Source organism: Choloepus didactylus, chromosome X, assembly GCF_015220235.1.
Source record: "Choloepus didactylus isolate mChoDid1 chromosome X, mChoDid1.pri, whole genome shotgun sequence".
Lineage (NCBI taxonomy): Eukaryota > Metazoa > Chordata > Mammalia > Pilosa > Megalonychidae > Choloepus > Choloepus didactylus.
Window position 1 is genome coordinate 167,893,276 of NC_051334.1, and position 23,151 is coordinate 167,916,426.

General features: G+C 43.3%; 1 protein-coding gene across 1 annotated transcript; it reads left to right on the forward strand.

The window, feature by feature from the left end:
- The first annotated feature begins 4,250 nt into the window (after positions 1-4,250).
- On the forward strand, positions 4,251-6,143 carry LOC119523076 (beta-2-syntrophin-like). Its single transcript, XM_037821831.1, has one exon. The coding sequence runs from the start codon at positions 4,278-4,280 to the stop codon at positions 5,853-5,855; it is 1,578 nt and encodes a 525-aa protein (XP_037677759.1). The 5' UTR covers positions 4,251-4,277; the 3' UTR covers positions 5,856-6,143.
- The last annotated feature ends 17,008 nt before the right edge of the window (positions 6,144-23,151 follow it).

The following is a 23,151-nucleotide window of genomic DNA, read 5'->3' on the forward strand; positions in this document are numbered from 1 at the left end:
ATCAGTTTCAACCTTTATCCTTTGGCCTGGCTTGCCCTGGTCTTAACCAAACCTGCTTCATTCATATCACTAATCGAAGTCTGGGCTCTTTTTCAGCTTTTTTTTTTTTTTTTTTTTTTTGACAGTGGCTGTATGCGCTGATACTGACATTCATATCTGCCGAGCTCTAGCTCTGAGTTTCAGGTGTCTCAGAGATATGCATTGTTCCAGAGACCAGTCAGGTTATACGCTAGGGGATCAGCATCTCAAAGTTTAGAGATAGGCCTTACAATTCAGGGATAGAGTTAACTGCTGTAAGAGCTTACAATCTAGGGACTATTACAATTATTGTGTCCACGTTAGGCTATGTTCTAAGATTCAATTCTGAGTTTACACATTGTAGTTAGTCCATATTGGTGAGGCATCATCCCTCTCACCATGTTTTCTCCAACACTGTTACTCCTATATATATATTTTCCTACAATTTTATAGAGTTATATTCACATACCATACATTTATCCACAGTGTACAATCAGTTGTTCATGGTATCATCATAAAGTTGTACATTTATCACCACAATCAGCACTTGAACATACTGATTACTACAAGAAAAATTGTGTTTTTTTAGCAATAAGAAAAAATGATAAAAAGAAAAATAACATGTCATACAATACAATATACTACTAAGGACAGCAAATAACACCACTACCAAGAATCCCATATTACTCCCCATTATTTCTTCAAATATTCTTTCTGCCCCTTTCTCTCTCTCCTCTCCTTCTGAGATTCCCATTATGTTTATATTATTCCACACATTTTTGAAACTCTATTCATTTGTCTTCATTATTTTTTCTTTCTTTTCCTCATACTGGATAATCTCAATTGGCCTGTCTTCAAGTTTGCTGATTCTCTCTTCTGTCTGATTAAATCAGCTATTGAGCCCCTTTAGTGATTTGTTTCATTTCACTTATTGTATTTTTAACCTCCAGAATATCTATTTGGTTTCTTCATATAATCTCTATCACTTTAGTGATATTCTGTAATTGGTGAGGCGTGTTTCTCACATTTTTCTTTGGTGATTTAAACATGCTTTCCTTTACTTCTTTAAATGTATTTTAAATAACTGATTTAAAATCTTAGTCTTGTAAGCCCACTGTCTGAGCTTCCTCAGGACATTTATTTGTTTTTCTGTGTTTAGGCAATACTTTCTTATTTCTTTGCATATCTCATAACTTTTTGTTGAAAACTAGACATTTTACATAATATGTTGCAACCCTGGAAATTAGATTTCTCCCATATCCAGGGTTTATTGTTGCTGCTTATTGTAGATAGTACTGTTTGCTTGCTTATTGATTTTTATGAACTAATTATTTAAAGTCTTTGATATTGGGAGAACCTAAGATGGTGGCTAGGTGAGACAGGGCAAAAAAACACCTCTGGGAAAAATACTAGATAAAAACCAGAAAGTGACCCAGAACACCAGTTCCAGTGATGCACCAGCTGGACAAGGTCTGCTAAATCCACAGGGACCATGCACTTGGTGAAACTGGGAGTCTGCATTCTGAAATGAGTGAGTGAGCCAGCTGAAAGTCCAGCGGATGTGCTGCGGTGTGGGGAAACTGTGGGTTGGTGTTTGGAGATGGACTAGTTCTTTTAAAAAAAAAAAAAAACAGGAGCAGCTGCAGATACGACGGTGAGAACCACGCAGTGAAGCATGGCAGGAGCAGGATGTGCCAACGCCTCGGTGTCTGGCATGGAGGATAGCCCTTCCCACACCCACTGCTGATTGTCTCGGGGCCAGGGGGGGCACAGGGGAGCCAAAAGGAGAAAGAAACCATGCCCCTTGTAGCCATCTCCCTGGCAGGTTGGGGACACTCCTGCCTGGGGCTGGAGCCATAGCTCAGAGCCACACCAAGGGTCCCAGTGTGATGGGGTGTGTTTCCCACAGCACCACGCACATGCCACAATATTGGCCATGGACAGTGGCCTTTAGTGCACCCACAGCTAATTGTCCTGGAGCTGGGAAGGCAGAGCTGTGTGAAGAGGGGGAAATTAACATGCCCCATTCAACCATCTTTACAGCAGGCTGGGAACACCCCTGCACAGCCCGGCAGCCCAGGGCTTCCCTGGAGGGCCAGTGCACACTTGTGACATGGCACAGCCTTCCCTCAGCAGAGGTTCTGGAAGAGCATGGCTGAGAAGGGGGACCCACTCAGAAATCCCAGGGACCCTATGCCAATACCAAGGACTTGTGGGTCAGCAGCAGAGACAATCTGTGGCAAGACTGAAATGAAGGCTTAGACTCTTGCAACAGCCTTAAATCTCTGGAAACACCTGGGAGGTTTGATTATTAAAGCTGCCCTGCCTCCCTAACCACCCAGACACATGCCCCACATTCAGGGTGGACAGCACCAACAACACACCCAAACTTAGGGCACAAATTGAACCCCACAAGAATCAGATCCCCACACACCACAAAGACAAAGTTGGGGAGAACTGACTTGAGGGGAATAGGTGACTCGCGGTTGCCATCTGCTGGTTAGTTAAAGTGTATGCCACCAAGCTGTAGATCTGACAAATTAGAGATTGATGTTTTTCATATCCTGAAAGAACCCTATCAAGTAAAGCAAATGCCAAGAGGCCAAACACAACAGAAAATCTTAAAGCATATGATAAAACCAGATGATATAGATAACCCAAACTCAAACACCCAAATCAAAGGATCATAGGAGACACAGTACTTGGAGCCATTAATCAAAGAACTAAAGACAAACAAAGAGAGCATGGCACAGGATATAAAGGACATAAAGAAGACCCTAGAAGAGCATAAAGAAGAAATTGCAAGAGTAAATTAAAAAAAATAGAAGATCTTATGGAAATAAAAGAAACTGTTGGCCAAATTAAAAAGACTCTGGATACTCATAATACAAGATTAGAGGAAGTTGAACAACAATTCAGTGTCCTCAAGGGTGACAGAATGGAAACATGAAAGAACAAAAGAAAGAATGGGGAAAAAAATTGAAAAAATTGAAATGGACCTCAGGGATATGACAGATGATATAAAACATCCAAATTTAAGACTCATTGGTGTCCCAGAAGGGGAAGAGAAGGGTAAAGGTCTCAAAAGAGTATTCAAAGAAATTGTTGGGGAAAACTTCCCAAACCTTCTACACAATATAAATACACACAGCATAAATGCCCAGTGAACTCCAAATAGAATAAATCCAAATAAACCCACTCCAAGACATATTCTGATCAGACTGTCAAATACTGAAGAGAAGGAGCAAGTTCTGAAAGCAGCAAGAGAAAAGCAATTCACCACATACAAAGGAAAAAGCATAAGACTAAGTAGTGACTACTCTGCAGCCACCATGGAGGCGAGAAGGCAGTGACATGACATATTTAAAATTCTGAGAGAGAAAAATTTCCAACCAAGAATACTTTATCCAGCAAAGCTCTCCTTGAAATTTGAGGGAGAGCTTACATTTTTCACAGACAAACAAATGCTGAGAGATTTTGCTAACAAGAGACCTGCCCTACTTGAGATGCTAAAGGGAGCCCCACCGACAGAGAAACAAAGAAAGGAGAGAGAGATATAGAGAAATTTAACAGACATATATAGAACATTACATCCCAAATCACCAGGACACACATTCTTCTCTAGTGATCACAGATCTTTCTCCATAATAGACCATACGCTGGGACATAAAACAAGCCTCAATAAATTTAAAAAAAAAATTGAATTTATTCAAAGCACATTCTCTGACCACAATGGAATACAAACAGAAGTCAATAACCATCAGAGACTTAGAAAATTCACAAACACCTGGAGGTTAAAAATGAGAGGGAGATGAAAACATTCCTGGATAATCAAAAGCTGAGGGACTTCATCACCAGTAGATCAGTCCTATAAGAAGTGTTAAAGGGAAATGAGCAGGCTGAAAGGAAGGGACACTAAACAATTGACTGAAACCACATGAAGAAATAAAGATTTCTGGTAAAGATCACATGGTAAATATAAATACCAATACTACTGTATTTTTGATTTGTAACTCCACTATTTACTTCCTACAGGATCTAAAATACATAAACTGTAATGATAAATCAGTGGTTTTGGACTCAATGTAAAATATGTAATTTTTGACAAGAACTACATAAAAGTGGGGGAATGGAGGAGTATAGGAACATAGTTTATGTGTCCTATTGAAGTTAAGTTGGTATCAAAGAAGAACAAGATTGTTATGGATTTAAGAGTTTAATTTTAGAGGGTAGCTGCGGCGACGGGAGCGGGGCCGACCATGGCGGTGTGGACGCGGGCCACCAAAGCGGGGCTGGTGGAGCTGCTGCTGAGGGAGCGTTGGGTGCGGGTGGTGGCCGAGCTGAGCGGCGAGAGCCTGAGCTTGACGGGCGACGCTGCGGCGGCCGAACCCGAGCCCGTCCTGGGGCCGGCGGCGGCCGCCTTCAACGGCCTCCCGAACGGCGGCGGCGCCGGCGACTCGCTGCCGGGGAGTCCGAGCCGCGGCCTGGGACCCCCGAGCCCGCCCGCACTACCGCGGGGCCCCGCGGGCGAGGCGGGCGCGTCACCGCCCGTGCGCCGGGTGCGGGTCGTGAAGCAGGAGGCCGGCGGCCTGGGCATCAGCATCAAGGGCGGCCGCGAGAACCGGATGCCGATCCTCATCTCCAAGATCTTCCCGGGGCTGGCCGCCGACCAGAGCCGAGCGCTGCGGCTGGGAGACGCCATCCTGTCGGTGAACGGCACCGACCTGCGCCAGGCCACCCACGACCAGGCGGTGCAGGCGCTGAAGCGCGCGGGCAAGGAGGTGCTGCTGGAGGTCAAGTTCATCCGAGAAGTGACACCATATATCAAGAAACCGTCATTAGTATCGGATCTGCCATGGGAAGGTGCAGCACCGCAGTCACCAAGCTTCAGTGGCAGCGAGGACTCTGGTTCTCCAAAACACCAGAACAGCACCAAGGACAGGAAGGTCATCCCTCTAAAAATGTGCTTTGCTGCTAGAAACCTAAGCATGCCGGATCTGGAAAATAGATTGATAGAGCTACATTCTCCTGACAGCAGGAACACCTTGATCCTGCGCTGCAAGGATACAGCCACAGCACACTCCTGGTTCGTAGCTATCCACACCAACATAATGGCTCTCCTCCCACAGGTGTTGGCTGAACTCAATGCCATACTTGGTGCAACCAGTGCGGCAGGAGGCAGTAAGGAGGTCAGGCACATTGCCTGGCTGGCAGAACAGGCAAAACTAGATGGTGGAAGACAACAATGGAGACCTGTCCTCATGGCTGTGACTGAGAAGGATTTGCTGCTTTATGACTGTATGCCATGGACAAGGGATGCTTGGGCATCACCATGTCATAGCTACCCTCTTGTTGCCACAAGGTTGGTTCATTCTGGTTCCGGATGTCGATCACCTTCACTTGGATCTGATCTTACATTTGCTACCAGGACAGGCTCTTGGCAGGGCATTGAAATGCATCGTTTCAGGGTGGAGACACATTGGGATCTGTCAACTTGGACCAGGATACTTGTTCAAGGTTGTCACGCTGCTGCTGAGCTGATCAAGGAAGTCTCTCTAGGGTGCACATTAAATGGCCAAGAGGTAAGACTCACTGTTCACTATGAAAATGGATTCACTATCTCCAGGGAAAATGGAGGCTCCAGCAGCATATTGTACCGCTACCCCTTTGAAGGGCTGAAAATGTCTGCTGATGATGGCATCAGAAATCTGTATCTGGATTTTGGTGGTCCTGAGGGAGAACTGACCATGGACCTACACTCTTGTCCAAAGCCGATTGTATTTGTGTTGCACACGTTCTTGTCAGCCAAAGTCACTCGCATGGGACTGCTTGTATGAGCAGCAACAAATCAGAAAAGAGCCTTGAATGAATGTCACAAGAAATATTTCCACCTCAAAAAAGAAAGAAAAGAAAAGAAGCACAAAAAGAATGCTCTTTGCTCTCTCCTCTAGCACAGTGCCTTGACAAGGACCTGCAAATCACTGCTGAACCATAACCATGTTTAAAGAAGAGCCTACCTTTCACAAGCTACCTTGGCCAGAAATACTAGGACCTCTAATAAGTTCCAAAATGAAGCTGTTGATTTATTTTCCAGTATCACAATGTGGTTTATAAGTAATTGGGTTTATTTCCCCTCTTAAGAAGGATGGCTCATTGTTTTTCTTTTCGAACATAAGTAAACATATGAGAGTTGTTTTCTTGCTCTTCTTCCTGTAGGAGCTATTTCGGGCTTAGCCTTGATCTCTTATTTAAGCCCATTCCTTCCCAGATGCTAGTTTGCTGTAGCTAAGTTTCTGTGATTATATGCTTCTTGGTTGTTTCTGATGGGTTATACATTTTGTTGGAGTTTACTGTTCTTACTTGTTCCTGCTACCCTGTGAAGTCCTTCAGTGTGCATCATCACCAAGGGTTCTTCCATCTGTCCTGGCTCTTGCTACATCTCACTCCAGCCATCACTTCCCACCTTATTACAAGCTTTGCCCCTCATAAGTGCTAACTTTAGGACTTAGAACTTGCAAAATTTTATTTGCCTCGCCTTCCACTCCCTTTCTGGTAGTGATCATGTTGAAGAGCAAGTTGGAGACCATGTTTTAAAGAAAAGGTTTGCTTATTTTAGGTTTTTCTGATTTTACTTTAGGTAGAAGCCAGAGGATGATATGAGATTTATTTTTAAAGAAACTCCTCATTTTAGCCTAAGCCATTTTTTACTGCTAACCAATTGTGCCTTTGGTTAGGGCTAGTGGAGCTTTATTGTCACTATTTGAATAATGGATATCACTGCCATTCCAGGGAGATCATCTGTCCTAGTTTTGAGAAATTAGTCTTTGAAGTGGGTTACCTTGACTGCATCTTTTCTAGTTGGCACATCCCTGTAAGAGAGTTAATCTTGAAGAACCAGCTTGTTTAAAGCGTAGACTTTGCGGTGAAGCCGGCTTTTCAGCACAAACATGTCAATTCACTTTGAGCTGTGTGAGCCCGTGCAGGATCCTGTCCCTGGCCCTCTCCCTTTGTGACATGGACCAACAGCTGCTAATTCAAGACTCAGTGTTGGTTCAACGCATCCGACAGTGGGCAGGGTGACAAGACCATGGGACAACCACCTAGATTTTGTTAGGCATTGCCAGATGTCATCATTAGGACTTAGTAGTTGTAAGATTGTTAGTTTTGTGGTATTGGAAAATCACACTCAGCTTATTTTTTCCTAATTATGCAGGAGGTATATATTTGACATTTAAAATAATGTAATATCCATATAATATTCCAAGATTAGCAGTGCCAGAATCTGAAAGAAAAGATAATATTGACTTGGATGTTCTCTATCCTTGCTGAACATCATTTACTAGATGTATCAGGAGTGCCATAAGGGGATGTGGAGGAGTGTGGCACTTGGAAAAGGAAAAAAAGAAAACACAGCTGTATATGCAAAACATAAGCTATTTGGCTTGAGTGCAAACTGACTGGTAGGGAGGGCATGTGAAATAGACTTATGAACAGAGTTTGTTCCAGTTAGTTCCAGTTAGACATTGTAAAACCGGTCAGTCCTCCCCGACCGTGTGCAGTAAGATTGACACATGCAGAGATTGGGGAAAGAAGTTTGTTCTTTCCCCAGCTCCACATAATGTTTCAAGGTCCAAAAATGAATTATCTGATCTGCTTAAAACTGTAGAAATTAAAATCTAGACTAGAATATGTTTTTCAAGAGCTTTTAAGTTTTGAAAATTCATAAACCTAATTTTAGTTCCATCTGGGAAAAATTTGCAAATTGGGGAAGAAAAAAATGTCTTGAAGGTCCAACCATGTTTTCTGAAAGCACAGTTTCAACACATAATGGTTTGAGATAACCATACCGTTAATATGGGAAGTTTAATGGTGCAGACACAGACTTCAGTGGCAAAGCCATTAGATTGAGGTTTCCTGTGTTATTGTGAAAGGCTAAGCCACTGGGAAAATTTGCAGGGGGAGCTTCTGGAGTCACTCTGCTCATTAGTTATATGAAAAAGAGCTGTAAAAAAGAAGGTGAGCTTAAAGTTTGGGCAGGAGAGACAAAACGTGTGCATTTCTGCTCCTTTTGTGCAAGCTTAAACTGTCATATAGAGCCAAGATCAATAGGGTTTTTAATAATTTGCCTTTCAAGTCTTGATGTGAAATGAAAGTATATGGGAGGTTTGCTTTGTCCACTAGCAGCCCCACGAGCAAGAGCCCTTAAGCTGCTTATTTTATGTATTTTAACAGCTTTCCAATCATGGGTGACCAGGTTATTTTTCAATTAAGTGTGTGGCATTTTCAAACCACAAATGAAGTGTTTTTTATGAATGAGACAGCCTTGATAAATAACATATTTTGTATTTAGATGCCATAATATGGCAAATTATTTTCAAATGATAAATAGGCTTTTGATATTCCACCTCTTTTATAGTACCAGGTAACTTAATTTCTTTTTCATTTTGAATTAGGAAAATTATTGATAATGTTATGGGCTTTCCATGTGTCGATAGAAGGGAAACTGCAGAGTAGTGTCCCCTCATTCAGGTGGACCAATTCCTCTGCCCACTGAGACCTGGGGCTTAGAATCTTCTCCATATTCCAAGCATGTGTCTGTAAGCAGCCAATCAGTATGTGAAAAGTCTCCCTCCTCTTTCCCTTAAACTTCTCTCCTTCTCTCGCTCCATTAAAAAAAAAAAGGATCAGTTTTTCCTTTTCTGAAAAAGGTAATTCTTTTCTTGAAAAGTCATCAAATGAACCTTACCCAGAAATTAGCATCCTAATATTTTATGTGAAGAAATACTTTAATGTATGTTTATACAGTATTTATTAGATAGTTGAACTGTAAACTCACCTACCTGCTAGGCAGAGTTTCATGTTAAATGTTGGGACATGTACAGGCAATCGAAAATATTACTTTAAATATCATTTACCCATTTTAACACCGTGTTTTAGCACTTTTTAGGCCAAGTAAAGTCTGATAAGGTCTGTTTTTTATCATCTGTACTGTCACTAACTTTGTTACTGAAACTTATTACAAGGCAGGGGAGATAGTAAATTATTTAATTCTTGTATTTTTATAAGTAGAAAAATCCAACAAATGGCTAAATTGTTACTGATTATTTGTTTTCTTATCCTCCTGAGTAGGATGGTAACAAAGATTTTTTTAGCTGATTCAATGCAGTTAGCTGATAAAAATTTCTTTAAAAAAAAAATTAAGCTGTGTGGAATATGGACAAGATTTTGTTTCTCCCAGAAAAACAGGTTTAACTGTAAATGGTTTTGCTTGACAAGGAATGTGACCACTTTGATAAAAGATTATGATGGATTTTTTTTTTCCGAGAATCTCCTGGTCTTCCTATTTAATTTATATATGCATGTGGTGATATTTGTATGTGTTCAAAAATATAGAAGACCCTCTCCATATTTTTAATGCAAATTACCTTGTAAGCTGCTATGCAAATTCTGTTAAAAGCCCTCCCTGCTTAAAGAGTCAAATAATTTTGAAGCGTTCAGGGAAAACCTGTAGACTTAAGCACTTTGTCTGCTTTTTTGTATCTTATGTTGGACACTTATGCTGACTTATATTCTTTTTATTTTCACTGGTTATAAGCTATATATAAATATATATAATATTTATCCAAATACCCAGCATACGTTTCCATGTTGCTGCCATCATTGATTGATGCCACAATTGAACTGTCTGGTTAGAAAGCCAAAGGTCTTCTTTTTTCAATTCCTAATGAAGAAATAAAATTCCAAATTTCTTTGGTCCCAAAGAAAATTGCTTGGATAAGATCTGAATATCTGTGAAATAAAAAGAGACTTAATTAAATTTGGGATTCTGCTTAAACTTTAAGTTGAATTTCACAATCATCATATTAATTCTTTTTATATAGCTCTATCAGATATTATATGTGACAGGTTGATATTATTGTCTACCTTGAGTTTGGAAACCTCTTTCAGTTAAATTTGAATTATTATTGTTGGTTTGTTTGGTGTTTTCCTCCTGAATGTAAAAGTAGAGGAATCTGCCATCTTCTAACATTCTCTTTTGTGGTAATTGCCTGGTAATGGAGAATTATTTCCACTTTTCACATACTATCTTTAAAATATAACAGCAGCAGTTCTACTTATTTTTTAAGCTTTTTTTTTTCACTGTGCTGATAATTCTAATATAATTACGCTGTATAACAGGATTATGTATTTTTGAGCAATATAGGGATTCCTATACTGTAATATTAAGTGAAAGTTATTTTACACTAGTAATAGACTGTTTAAGTGGCTGATTTGAAACCCTTTCTCTAAAAAAATAAAAACAAAAACCTTTAGTAGAACAGTGATACAAGTTTGTCCTCTTAAAGGACAGAGTTTCAAATTAAGATAAGGTGCAGTAAACAGGCACTTAAGGCACATCCACTTTCTTGTCTCTTGATACTAGCTAAACTGCCAACCAGAAGAATGGTTGTTTTATATATTAACTTGGAAGAATATTTTAACAAGATACTTTCTTTTGTTTCAAAATGTTAAAACTTGAGCTTATCTCTTGCCACCTCTTATTCTTACTTTCCCACTTTGGGCAACTGAACCAAAGCATATTCCAGTTTTAAAAATGAATCTGCAGTTGATGTAATGTGTAAATATGCCTTTTGCAGATGAGTGCTTGCTCTTCAGTGAATATTTGGTTATAGTTAACAAAAATCTACCATAAGAATATAATCCTTGAATTGCCCAAGAATAGAGTGGTTAAAACTAGAGAAATGATACTTTATTATAAAATTAGGTATCCATGTATAGTTTTAATTTCTGAGTCCTCTAAAGTACCTTTCTTGGTTTTGCAGTAATCTTACCTCCATGCCATTGACACACATGCGTTTTAGTTTTTGAGTCCCTTTTTATCCCAATCACTTACATACCCTTGGAACCTGACTGTTCTATCACTACTCTTCCAAAGTGACAGAAATCATGTATGACTAGACAAAATGTTCTTTGGGGACTCAGGAAAATTTTGAAACTGCAAGGATAATTAATTACATTAATTCATGTATTCTTTAATTTAATAAGCATTTATTAATGCTCATTTCTGCACCAGACGCTCAGAAGGGTCCAAAAGAAAGTTCCTGCCCTCAAGTAGCATGTAATCCATTATTTTTCAGTCTCACCATGCCATCTATTTATCAAAGAGTGGTTAAGTAATTAACCACTTTGTATTTTTATCAAAGTGCATTTCTAGTTCTGCTTATCTGGATCTCACGAACTGGAAAATGTTTAAAAGATGCTTGGGCTTTGATCTATGCACATTTAACTAGGTCATTCTTTTCATAATGCATGAATTTTTTTTAATGCAAAATAGACTTTAGTTTGGGAGGGAGTTCAGCATAGAATATCAGTAAGATAAATCACAACAATAAGAAGTAAGCTCTATCGCCCAAAGTGGATCAAGGGAATATTTTTTAAAGAAATGCTTCTTTTAAACTATAAACAGTAAAGCTAAATATATGTTTCATCTACCCCCTATTTCTAAGTTGTGCTAACCCATTCATCTTCTCACTGATATCCTTTAAACATGTCATTTGTTGAAAGTCCTTACACATGGTAGAAAGTACTTCTTCATTAATGATAGATCACAATGATGTACTTAAAACTTTGCAGAATTCCTCTTACTCTGCAACACTCTGGCATTGAAACTCAGTAAAAAGAGCACCTAAGGAAAATAAGAGATATTGATTGAATATTTCCATAATTTACATACAGTCCCTTTCCATCCATTTATCATTAGGGTCAGCTTTTTGGGCAACAACTTTAGTCGTGCCCAGAAAGTGCCTGAGCGATCTGTGATTGGAATGTCTTGTGAAACATAGTCAGATGGGCTTCTTCCCCTTTGTTTTCAAGTGTCCTGGAGTTGTGCACAAAAATTAGGTCATGCCTTGAGTGTCTTGGTCATTACATTAAACATAACTCTTTGACAATCAGGTGCTAATGATTGTGTATTACTGGAACCAGCACATGAGTATGGTAATATAAGAATCTGTTCCTCCTAGGTTGGAAGAAGCACTTTCCTCTAATCTCTGTCCTGTATAAATTGGTATCAGTTATGTTTTTCCACTTATATTTTGTGACTTGACAAGATTTGGGGGAGAACAAATGATTTAAACTAAGTTTCAGGTTCAGTGTGTTTAAATTTCAGGCATAATCATCATCTCAGTAGTCATCTCATCTTGTAACAAATCTGCCCTTATAATAAGAACCAGTTTCAAATTGTTTTCTCCAGTATAGGACTCCAGTGTTATGTTTACAATCTGTTGGATGAGTTCAGCATTATAAGACTTTGGTGCCCAAAGAATGTTTTCCCTTTTGATACCAAACCTGAGATCCTTCAGAAAACATTGTGGCAAACCACTACCTAAGAAGGCCTATTTTGGCTAATTTGTGCAAATTGTGATTATACCCACTTGTATATATTCTGTCCTGTGCAACTTAACATTTTTGTTACATAGTAAGGCTTCGAAAGCTAGAATAATACTTCTACAAAGAGTTAAAAGTATGTGATATTCTGGGTTTTTCTTCTTTTTAGGACCCTGTATTTAAACAAGACTTCCTTTTAAGTCTTATTTAAGATATAAGTCTCAAATCTTCTGGCATCACCAGGCTGCCACATCAAAAACCCATGGTATAAAACAGGGCAGTATTTGTTCTTAATATTATAAAAAAAAAAAAAAGTTTTATGTGTACTCTATAAATGTAGATGCATAAGCAACACTTCCCCTTGAGTTGCATATCAGCATATAGCATTGTACATTACAATGAAAATTTGTAACTTAGGGGTATTATATATATATATATACATATGTACCTTTGTAACCTTCATACTGTAAATAAAAAAAAATTGCTTTAGAGAAAAAAAAAAAAGAGTTTAATTTTAAGCCCCACAGTAAACACAAAGAAATTATCAGAGAATATGACCATAGAGATGAAAAGTAGAGTATGGGTTAAGAGAAATGGGGGAAGGGGCAATGGGGACTTAATAAGAAATGAGTGTAGGGTTTCTGTTTTGCGGTCGCAGTTTACTCGTCTGGGGGAGGGTGGCGGCCGGTTGCTAAATCCTAGGCTCCCAGGATTGCTCCGAGGGTACCGGCGGCGGGGGCTCTTTCCCGGAGGCGAGGGCGAGGCGGGGGACTTGGCCAGGTCCCCGGCGGGAGGCGTGCAAGTATGGAGGGCGGCGAGAAAGGAACAGGCGGGACACGTTTCTTTTAGGATGATGAAAACCAAGAGAGAGAGCTTTATTAGGGGAGAGTACAAGTTTATATCGGGCGGTTTAGAGGGCGGGGTAGCTGTAAGGGTTAAAGGCTTGGATTGGTTCTGAGAGGACGCGGAAGCTGTTTGTCACGGGCAGGAGTTGCTCCGGTAACGGGGAGTGGGTGGGCAAGGTAAAGGGGGCGGTTTTCTCCGGCAAGCCCTCCCCAATGGTTTTTACTTTGGGGTGAGGAAATGGGGCCTGCATTCGGCTCCACTTTCTCAGGCCCGGGGGGCCGTGGAGGGCGCAACCACCCGTGCCCCACTACCTTTCCTAGGGGCTGATCAGTTCCCCTGGCCCAGGCCCGCCAAGTCAGAACTCGATAACAGTGTCCCGCATTTCCCCCTTCTTTTCTAATTAGAGGAAGAAGCTTACCGGAGAGATCCGCCAAGGGATGAGGGAAAGGGGAGGTGGGGGAAGGGATAGGGGTAGATGGTAGTCAGAGAGGCTGGAGCTCGACGTTGGTGTGGCGCCCGGGCGTTCGAGAGGGGCCTCGCTGCTTGCGGGATGGACGAGGGTGGCGACGCTGCGGAGGGTCAGCTTCTTCAGTGGAGGCAAGTTGTTGATACTGGACTTGCACAAATGATGAAAAGACAGCATTGGCTTGGTTCTTAGCAAGCTGAACAATTTTGCGGATAATGCAGGGCCCTAGGGTGAGAGCTAGAATAATCATTAGTAGGGGGCCGATGAGAGGGAGGAGGTATGGGAGGAGGGGGGTAAAGATGTGGGACCAATAGCTGGTGGCTTCACGGTCTTTTTTGCGTTGTTCCAGTCCCTCTCGGACCTTTTTTAGGCTGTCCTCGGCGAGACCTGTGGAATTGGCATATACACAGCACTCTTCTCCTAGGGCGGCGCAGAGGCCTCCTTCTTTGAGGAGGAGAAGGTCGAGGCCTCGGCAGTTTTGGAGTACGACCTCAGAGAGGGAATTGACAGAATTTTTAAGATGAGAAATGGCGTCTTGTAGGTGACGAATGTCCTCGTCAACAGCCGCCCGGAGGTGAGTTAGGGCGGAGCCTTGACTGGCTAATGCAGCGATTCCGGTGCCAGCGCCTGCAAGACCTAGGAGGGAGGCAATCGTGAGGACGGTGATGGGCTCTCGCTTTTGCAGTGGAGCAGGGGCTGCAGTTCTTTCCAGGCGGAGGAAGAAGTCTTCCTCGCTGTGGTATAGGACCCTAGGGATAAGGACAATTAGGAGGCAAGTTTCATTAGTTGTATTGAGGGTTTGCATGTTAAGGCAGGGGGTAAGCCCTGTAGAGGAGCAGAGCCATTGGGAGGAGTTATGAGGAATGAGAAATTTTGCAGAGCTGCTGGGAGATGAGTAGTCGGCACAAGCTGTGAGGTTGGGAGAGTTACTTGAGCGAGGGCGGATGCACTTTCCTGTAAAGGAGACTGAATGAAAGGTTAGGGGGACGGCAGAGGTATTCCAATTGCATTCCGAGGGGCTGTCCTCTGTGTTTTCTGAAAAGGAGAGGTTGGAGGCTACTGGCTCATACAGGGGGGAGGAAGTGGAGAGGCAAAGCCAACAAGAGGAGGTAAGATTGGGGTTGGAGGAATTCACTGAGGTGAAGGCTGCTTGGATAAGGCTGAGGAGGGGAGAGGAGTAACGAGAGGGGGGCAGAAAAGGTTGGGGTGGTGGTGTTGGCGATGCGTTGTTTGCAGCTGAGGTGCGGCTGGAGAGCTGTGGAAAAAGGGGGTTAATGACTTGGTTGGGACCTATGCCAGAGGGTGTTCTTAATGCAGTATTTTGGCATGGTTGGCTTACAGCCTCCTTTTTTATGAGAATAAGTGATCCTCGGTCGGCTCCTTTCTCATAGATTCTGAAGCCCCAAGTTTGACCGAGTAACCAGGAGGGATTAGTGGGGAGCTGCACTGTAAGATTAAGATGTGTGCAGGATTCCTCGCTTTCTTGGCCGAGCCAGTTAACTGTAGGGAGTTTGCACCCTGTAGGGGCCCACTTTAAGGTAAGGTAATGATTAGGAACAGGAGGCTTCCAATTAGTGGCTAATGTTTCACACCCCCAGTATGCACAGTAGTACTCGTTGGGGGAATTACAGTACGATTTTCCAGGATTTGAGGATGGGCACATGTAATATTGGGCCTGGGGATCACTTACCTTTCGAGCGCAGGTTTCTTCGACTCTGGAGACAAAGGTGGCGAAAGGCTTACTCGGCTCCTGGAAGAGCTTGGTGAATTTATTAGGCCGACAGGTAGAGCAGTTGGCAAATGCTCGCAAGGCGATTACCCGAAGGATAGGCCAAAAGGTGGCAGGTACATTAATATAAGCAGATGCATTTATAAACGCTCCCGTGCCTAAGTAGGCTTCGGGGTGATGATAAACTCCAGTGGCTGCGTCTTGCTCACTTTGCTTAGCTGCTTCCGCCTGAAAGTGAGCACGCCAATCAATAAACTGGCCGGGGTTAAGAATGGAACGGGCAAGCGAGGCCCAGTCTTGGGGGATGCAAAAGTCCATGCCGAGATCCTGCAGTATTTGGGAAGCGTATGGGCTACCCAACCCGTCCTCCTTGACGGCCCTGCGAAGCTGCTTAATAGTATTAGAGTCAATGGGATACCAGTCATACGGTTTCTGTGGTGTGGGGGTAAGGTTAAGAGGAAAGCAGCGAAAGGCACGAGAGAAAGGGGGACGCGCTTGCAGAGGGCTTGGCGCGGGAGTGGGGGTAGGGGGAGCGTTGCCCCAAGGGTTGCCTTGAGGTGTAGAAGGCAGCCAGGGGTTGTTAGTCGGCAGGGTGGGAGGAGCGGCGGCAGCTGCCGGTAGCGGCTCCGAGGGGGAGCTCGCCGGAGGGGGAGGCGGAAGTGGGAGGCCCCAAGCGTCGCAAGACGGCGGCACGTTGGGAGTGGCTAAGGCATAGGATGGTGGACTAGCTCCGCCCTGTGAAAGGGCGGGGTAAAGCGCTTGCGGTTTCCGGCCCAGCTTAGGGCTGACGTCATCGCCGGAGCACTTCCTCCCCTCGATGGAAGAAGAAGGAGGAAGTTCGCCATCTTGGCGAGGCTTAGTATTGCTTTGTTTTTGGGGGGCGACTTCGAGCGCGTTGTTAATTTGCTCGACTAAGGATTCTGTGTCCGAATCGTGGTCTACATTAGTATCGCTGTCTGAATCTGTTGGCTGGGTTGATAGGGCCTCCTTGGATTTAATGGGGCCTCGATCAGGGGGAAGGGAGCCTTGAAGGCAGGAGCGGACGGTTATTAAGGTGGGGAGCAAGCCGGGAGGGAAGCGCTTGCTCTCATGTTTCATGGCGTTGGTGACCCGATCAATAAGGCGATCATAAGTAACAGGGTCCCAAAGATGGCAAGTGGTGAGCCATGGGTTAAAGGGCAGCAGGAGGTCCCAGTATACCTGCAGCTGCCGGACAGACACTTTACAGCGATGTGTGTCTAGGAGACCCGCCAGAGCGCGAACTTGGGGTGCTTGGCGTGCAGATAGACGATTACCCATAGCGGAGTGAGAAAAGAGAAAAAAAAAGGGGGGTTGATTATTAAGTAAAGAAAATGAGGTAAACTGTGGCAGCGAGGCCGAAGGAGATGGTGAGAATGGAAGGCAGGAGCCTCTAGTAGCGAGAGCAGTTTGGGGGGGGGGGCGGTTGCAAAGAGGCACACCGCGCGAAACAAAGAAACAAAGACACAGAGGACCACAGCAAAGTAATGGAGGGGAAGAGGGAAAGCTACTGGAGGAAGAGTGTTAGGAGGAATGTGGGGGATATAGGAAGAGAAGACGAAAGGTAGTGGGGGTAAGAGTTAGGTTAACGCGGGAAAGGAAGAGCGGCCCGGGCGCGGAGCGGCGTGGGAGGGGCGGCTCCAGACGTGGAGCGGCGAGGGAGGGGCGGCTCCGCGGGGCGGCGAGGGAGAGGCGGCCCTTACTTTGCAGGCGAGGAGAAGGGGGGCTGGAGAGGCGTCCGGGCGAGCGGGTGGTTTCACTGGACCGCTGCATGGAGAGGACTTTTAATTCCAGGGGCCCCACGTTGGGCGCCAGTTGCGGTCGCAGTTTACTCGTCTGGGGGAGGGTGGCGGCCGGTTGCTAAATCCTAGGCTCCCAGGATTGCTCCGAGGGTACCGGCGGCGGGGGCTCTTTCCCGGAGGCGAGGGCGAGGCGGGGGACTTGGCCAGGTCCCCGGCGGGAGGCGTGCAAGTATGGAGGGCGGCGAGAAAGGAACAGGCGGGACACGTTTCTTTTAGGATGATGAAAACCAAGAGAGAGAGCTTTATTAGGGGAGAGTACAAGTTTATATCGGGCGGTTTAGAGGGCGGGGTAGCTGTAAGGGTTAAAGGCTTGGATTGGTTCTGAGAGGACGCGGAAGCTGTTTGTCACGGGCAGGAGTTGCTCCGGTAACGGGGAGTGGGTGGGCAAGGTAAAGGGGGCGGTTTTCTCCGGCAAGCCCTCCCCAATGGTTTTTACTTTGGGGTGAGGAAATGGGGCCTGCATTCAGCTCCACTTTCTCAGGCCCGGGGGGCCGTGGAGGGCGCAACCACCCGTGCCCCACTACCTTTCCTAGGGGCTGATCAGTTCCCCTGGCCCAGGCCCGCCAAGTCAGAACTCGATAACAGTGTCCCGCACTGTTTGGGGTGAAGGGAAATTTCTAGTAATGGATGGTGGGAAGATGATAGCATTGCAACATTGTAAATGTGATTAATCCCACTAATGGAATGCTGCGGAGTGGTTGGAATGGGAAGATTTAGGCTGTATATATGTTTCCACAATTTTTAAAAAAATAAAGTCTTTGATATTGTCATGTGTGGCCACCAAAGTCTCTACTTCTTTAGCTTAGTGAGCAAAGATTTCCTAATGCCTGGAACCAATAAGTCTCCCAGTGTTTGCTGAGGAGCTCTATGTATGTGTTAGGGAATTCCTTCAACATACATTCAGACAATTGACAACTCTACTTTAGTGTTCACTTCCTGCTCATGCAGAGCCTCAATGTTAGTGAGAGGTGATATCTTAGCACATTCTCAGACTTTTCCTTAGCATGCACTCAGCCTTCTATATTCCCAGGAATATGTTGGAGTTTTCCAAACCCCTAGGGATATCTCACTCCCCAGAATTTCCTTTTAAGCTTTTTAGTTTGTCTATTGCTTAACCCAATTGTTATCCCTTTTCCCAGGAAGCTGGAAGTTAAAACACGTGTCTATAATTGTTTTTGACAAACACCCTCTGGGGAAAATTCTTTTCTGCACTGGGCCAGCTCCAAGTCAGTCACAAACAGACAGCCTTTTAAGTGAGGTCTTCAGGAGAACCACCAGATAGGTCAAATAATGACAATCCTTTGGAGATGAGGCTTTGAAAGAGCTCCAGCTCTGTTCCGCTCCATCCTATAGCTGTCCAGAAGTACTTGGGTTGCAGACTGCCATGAAGTTGGGGTTAGGGCAAGTTAAAGCACCACATACTCACTGCTCTTACTGTGATTCAGCTCTTTTTCTTGCATAAACACCCTATGGGTTGCTGCAAGCATTCGGTTAATTTCCAGAGTTATGAAAAAGTTGATTCTGACAACATTTACCTGTTTTTTTGGTTCTTTGATGGAGGAGAGACTTTGCGGAGGTCCTTACTCCACCATTTTTTGCTGACATCAATTGAATTGTTTATTGCTTTTACCTACTGCTACTCCACATATGTGTATTGAACAGTAGGCATAACATAGTCAGACTACTTAAAACATGTTTTTCTTTTGCTACATAATCTATGGCATTTTACTATTTTACTTTCACCAGTATAAAAAATCTTGAATGATATCAAATGACCAAGTTATCTTCATGCAGGAGTGTTCTGGTTTGCTAATCCTCCCGTTATGCAAAATACCATATACGTTATGCTTTTATAAAGGGGGGTTATTTGGTTACAAAGTTAGTCCTAAGGCCATAAAAGTGCCCAAACTAAGGCATCAAGATGATACCATAACAGAGGAATGGCCGATAGCATCCAGACACCTCTGTCAGTTTGGAAGGCACATGGCTGGCATCTGCTGGTCCTGGGTTGTGTTTCAGCTCCCTTTTCTCAGCTCCTGGGCATTCTTGCTCCTTTCTCCCAGGGCATTTCTCTCTAAGTGTGGGTCAACATCCTTCTGTCTGCATCTCCAAGCATCAGCTTTCAACAGCCATCTCCAAAATATCTCTCTCAGCTTCTCTTGGGGAATTTTGTCCTCTCTCAGAGGACTCCAGTGATTTAATTAAGACCCACCCTGAATGGGTGGGGTCCATATCTCCATGGAGATAATTTAATGAAAAGTCTAGCTCACGGTTGATTGAGTCACATCTCCCTGGAAACACTCAATCAAAAATTAATGTCTGCCCTAACAAGATTGCCTTAAATTTTATGGCTTTTTGTTTTATCCTGACACCAAGAATCAGACAAAGACAGTGCAAAATGAAAAAGACTGAAAGAAAACAGACCAATCCCTCATGAACATAGATGCAAAAAATCTTTTTAAAATATTAGGAAAAAGAATTCAGCAATGCATAAAAACAATTATACAACATGGTCAAGTAGAGTTTATCCCAGAGATGTAAGGATGGTTGAATATTCGAAAATCAATCAATGTAACCCACCATAAGAGGCTATATGGAGTAAGGTGAGGCCCATAGCCAGGGCTCCAGTGTAGGCTGGGGCAGCAGCTGAGACAGCAGTTGAGGCAACTGTGACAGCCATGCCTACCCCAAACCTCCTGACCTGGATTAAGGTCAACAGCTCTGTGGCTGCTGCTGCCCCAATGCCATCTCCTTGCTTCCTGAGTCTCAGTCTGACAAGACTAGCTTTGGCAAGGGGATGGAGGTGGATCAGGAGCTGCTACCATATCAACTCTTTTAAATGCAAGGAACAGACTTTAGAAAGTAAAAATGGGAAGGAGTATTGAAATGGAGAATCTCATGTATCTGTGGAAAATACAGCTGCAATAATTTAATATAAATACATCAAAGGTCCCAAATAATACACAAGAAAGCTCTAGAACTAATAAACAAATTCAGAAAAGTTGCAGAATACAAGGTAAACACATAGAAGTCAGTTGGGTTTATATACAACAGAAGTGAACAATCTGAAAAGGAAATCAAGAAAACAATTCCATTTACAATAGCATCTAAAAGAATAAAATACCTAGGAATAAAATAACCAAGGACAAGAAAGACTGGTACATTGAAAACTACAAAACATTCCTGAAAGAGGTTAAAGAAGACCTAAGTAAATGGAAAGATATCCATGTTTATGGATTGGAAGGCTTAATATTGTTAAGATGTCAATACCGTCTGTTCTAGTTTGCTAATGCTGCTGGAATGCAAAACACCAGAAATGGGTCAGCCTTTATAAAGGGGGTTTATTTGGTTACAAAGTTATGGGCTTCCCTTGAGGAGCCTGTGGAGAATGCAGGGGTATTCGCCTACCCCACCTCCATGGTTGCTAACATGACCACAGACATAGGGGACTGGTGGTTTGATAGGTTGAGCCCTCTACCATAAGTTTTACCCTTGGGAAGACGGTTGCTGCAAAGGAGAGGCTAGGCCTCCCTGTATTTGTGCCTAAGAGTCTCCTCCTGAATGCCTCTTTGTTGCTCAGAAGTGGCCCTCTCTCTCTGGCTAAGCCAACTTGAAAGGTGAAATCACTGCCCTCCCCCCTACGTGGGATCAGACACCCAGGGAAGTGAATCTCCCTGGCAACGTGGAATATGACTCCCAGGGAGGAATGTAGACCCGGCATCGTGGGATGGAGAACATCTTCTTGACCAAAAGGGGGATGTGAAAGGAAATGAAATAAGCTTCAGTGGCAGAGAGATTCCAAAACGAGCCGAGAGATCACTCTGGTGGGCACTCTTACGCACACTTTAGACAACCTTTTTTAGGTTCTAAAGAATTGGGGTAGCTGGTGGTGGATACCTGAAACTATCAAACTACAACCCAGAACCCATGAATCTCGAAGACAGTTGTATAAAAATGTAGCTTATGAGGGGTGACAGTGGGATTGGGAATGCCATAAGGACCAAACTCCACTTTGTCTAGTTTATGGATGGATGTGTAGAAAAGTAGGGGAAGCAAACAAACAGACAAAGGTACATAGTGTTCTTTTTTACTTCAATTGCTCTTTTTCACTCTAATTATTATTCTTGTTATTTTTGTGTGTGTGCTAATGAAGGTGTCAGGGATTGATTTAGGTGATGAATGTACAACTATGTAATGGTACTGTAAACAATCGAAAGTACAATTTGTTTTGTATGACTGCGTGGTATGTGAATATATCTCAATAAAATGATGATTAAAAAAAAAAAAAAAAAAAAAAAAAAAAAAAAACAAAGTTATGGGCTTAAGACCATAAAGTGTCCAAGGTAACACATCAACAATTGGGTACCTTCACTGGAAGATGGCCAATGGTGTCTGGGTAACCTCTGTTAGCTGGGAAGGCACGTGGCTGGCATCTGCTCCAAGTTCTGGTTTCAAAATGGCTTTCTCCAAGGATGTTCCTCTCTAGGCTGCAGTTCCTCAAAAATGTCACTCTTAGCTGCACTTGGGGTATTTGTCCTCTCTCAGCTTCTCCGTAGCAAGAGTCTGCTTTCAACGACCGTTTTCAAACTGTCTCTCATCTGCAGCTCCTCTCTCAGTTCCTGTGCATTCTTCGAAGTGTCCCTCTTGGCTGTAGCTCCTCTTCAAAATGTCACTCTCAGCTGCACTGAGTTCCTTCTGTTTGTCAGCTCATTTATATGGCTCCAGTGATTTAATTTGGACCCACCCTGAATGGGTGGGGTAACACCTCCATGGAAATTACCCAATCAGAGTCATCACCCACAGTTGGGTGGGCACATCTCCATGGAAACACTCAAAGAATTACAGTCTAATCAACACTGATATGTCTGCCCACACAAGATTACATCAAAGATAATGGCGTTCTGGGGGACATAATATATTCAAACTGGCACACTGTCTAAATCAATCTACAAATGTAATGCAATCCATATCAAAATTCCAGCGGCCTTTTTTGCAGAAATGGAAAAGCTGATATTCAAATGGCAAGGGGCCCTGAATATCCAAAACCATCTTGAAAAAGAAGAACAAAGTTGGAGGACTCGCATTTCCTGATTTCAAAATTTACTACAGGCAAATGCCTCTCAGGGGCCTCCACCACTGCACAGCTTTTACTTCTAAAATGGTACCACTAGGTTTGGACAAGTATGTGGAGATTGCGCAGCTGTGCAAGTACCTGCCCCAGAATGACCCAAAGTGGCCATGTGACTATTTTTGTGACCTCCTCTTGGAAGAGTCATATATTCAGCCAGTATCAGCAGTAGTAATAATTTGTGGGGACATACATAGGCAAGTCTTATGACCTTTGTGAGCTACTCAGAATTGGAGGTTAGATTCCTGACACAAACTACATATTTATGGGTGACTTTTAGACAGTGGTTACTATGGTTTGGAGACTTTCACTTACCTTCTTGCACTAAAAGCTAAATGGCCTGATTGTATTGCACTTTTGCCAGTAGACAGATAACACAGGTATATGGATTTTATGATGAATGTCAATAGGGACACTACAAATGTCAGCAAATTGGCCAAGTAGTTCAGGTTTACAGGAAGAAGTATGTCTTCTACGTTGAACAGGGGAAGCAGGAGAAGGCTAATGGCATGACTGTCCATGTGGGCATTCACCCCAGCAAGGTGGTTATCACTAGGCTGAAACTGGACAGAGACTGCAAAAAGATCCTCAAACATAAAGCCAAATCTTGCCAAGTAGGAAAGAAAAAAGGGCAAATATAAGGAAGAAACGATTGAAAAGATGCAGGAATAAAAGAATCTTATGTACAGCTTGCATTAAAAACTGCTACAGCTTATGACTTTGTACTTAAGATAATTGTATTGATCTTTTTTCAGAT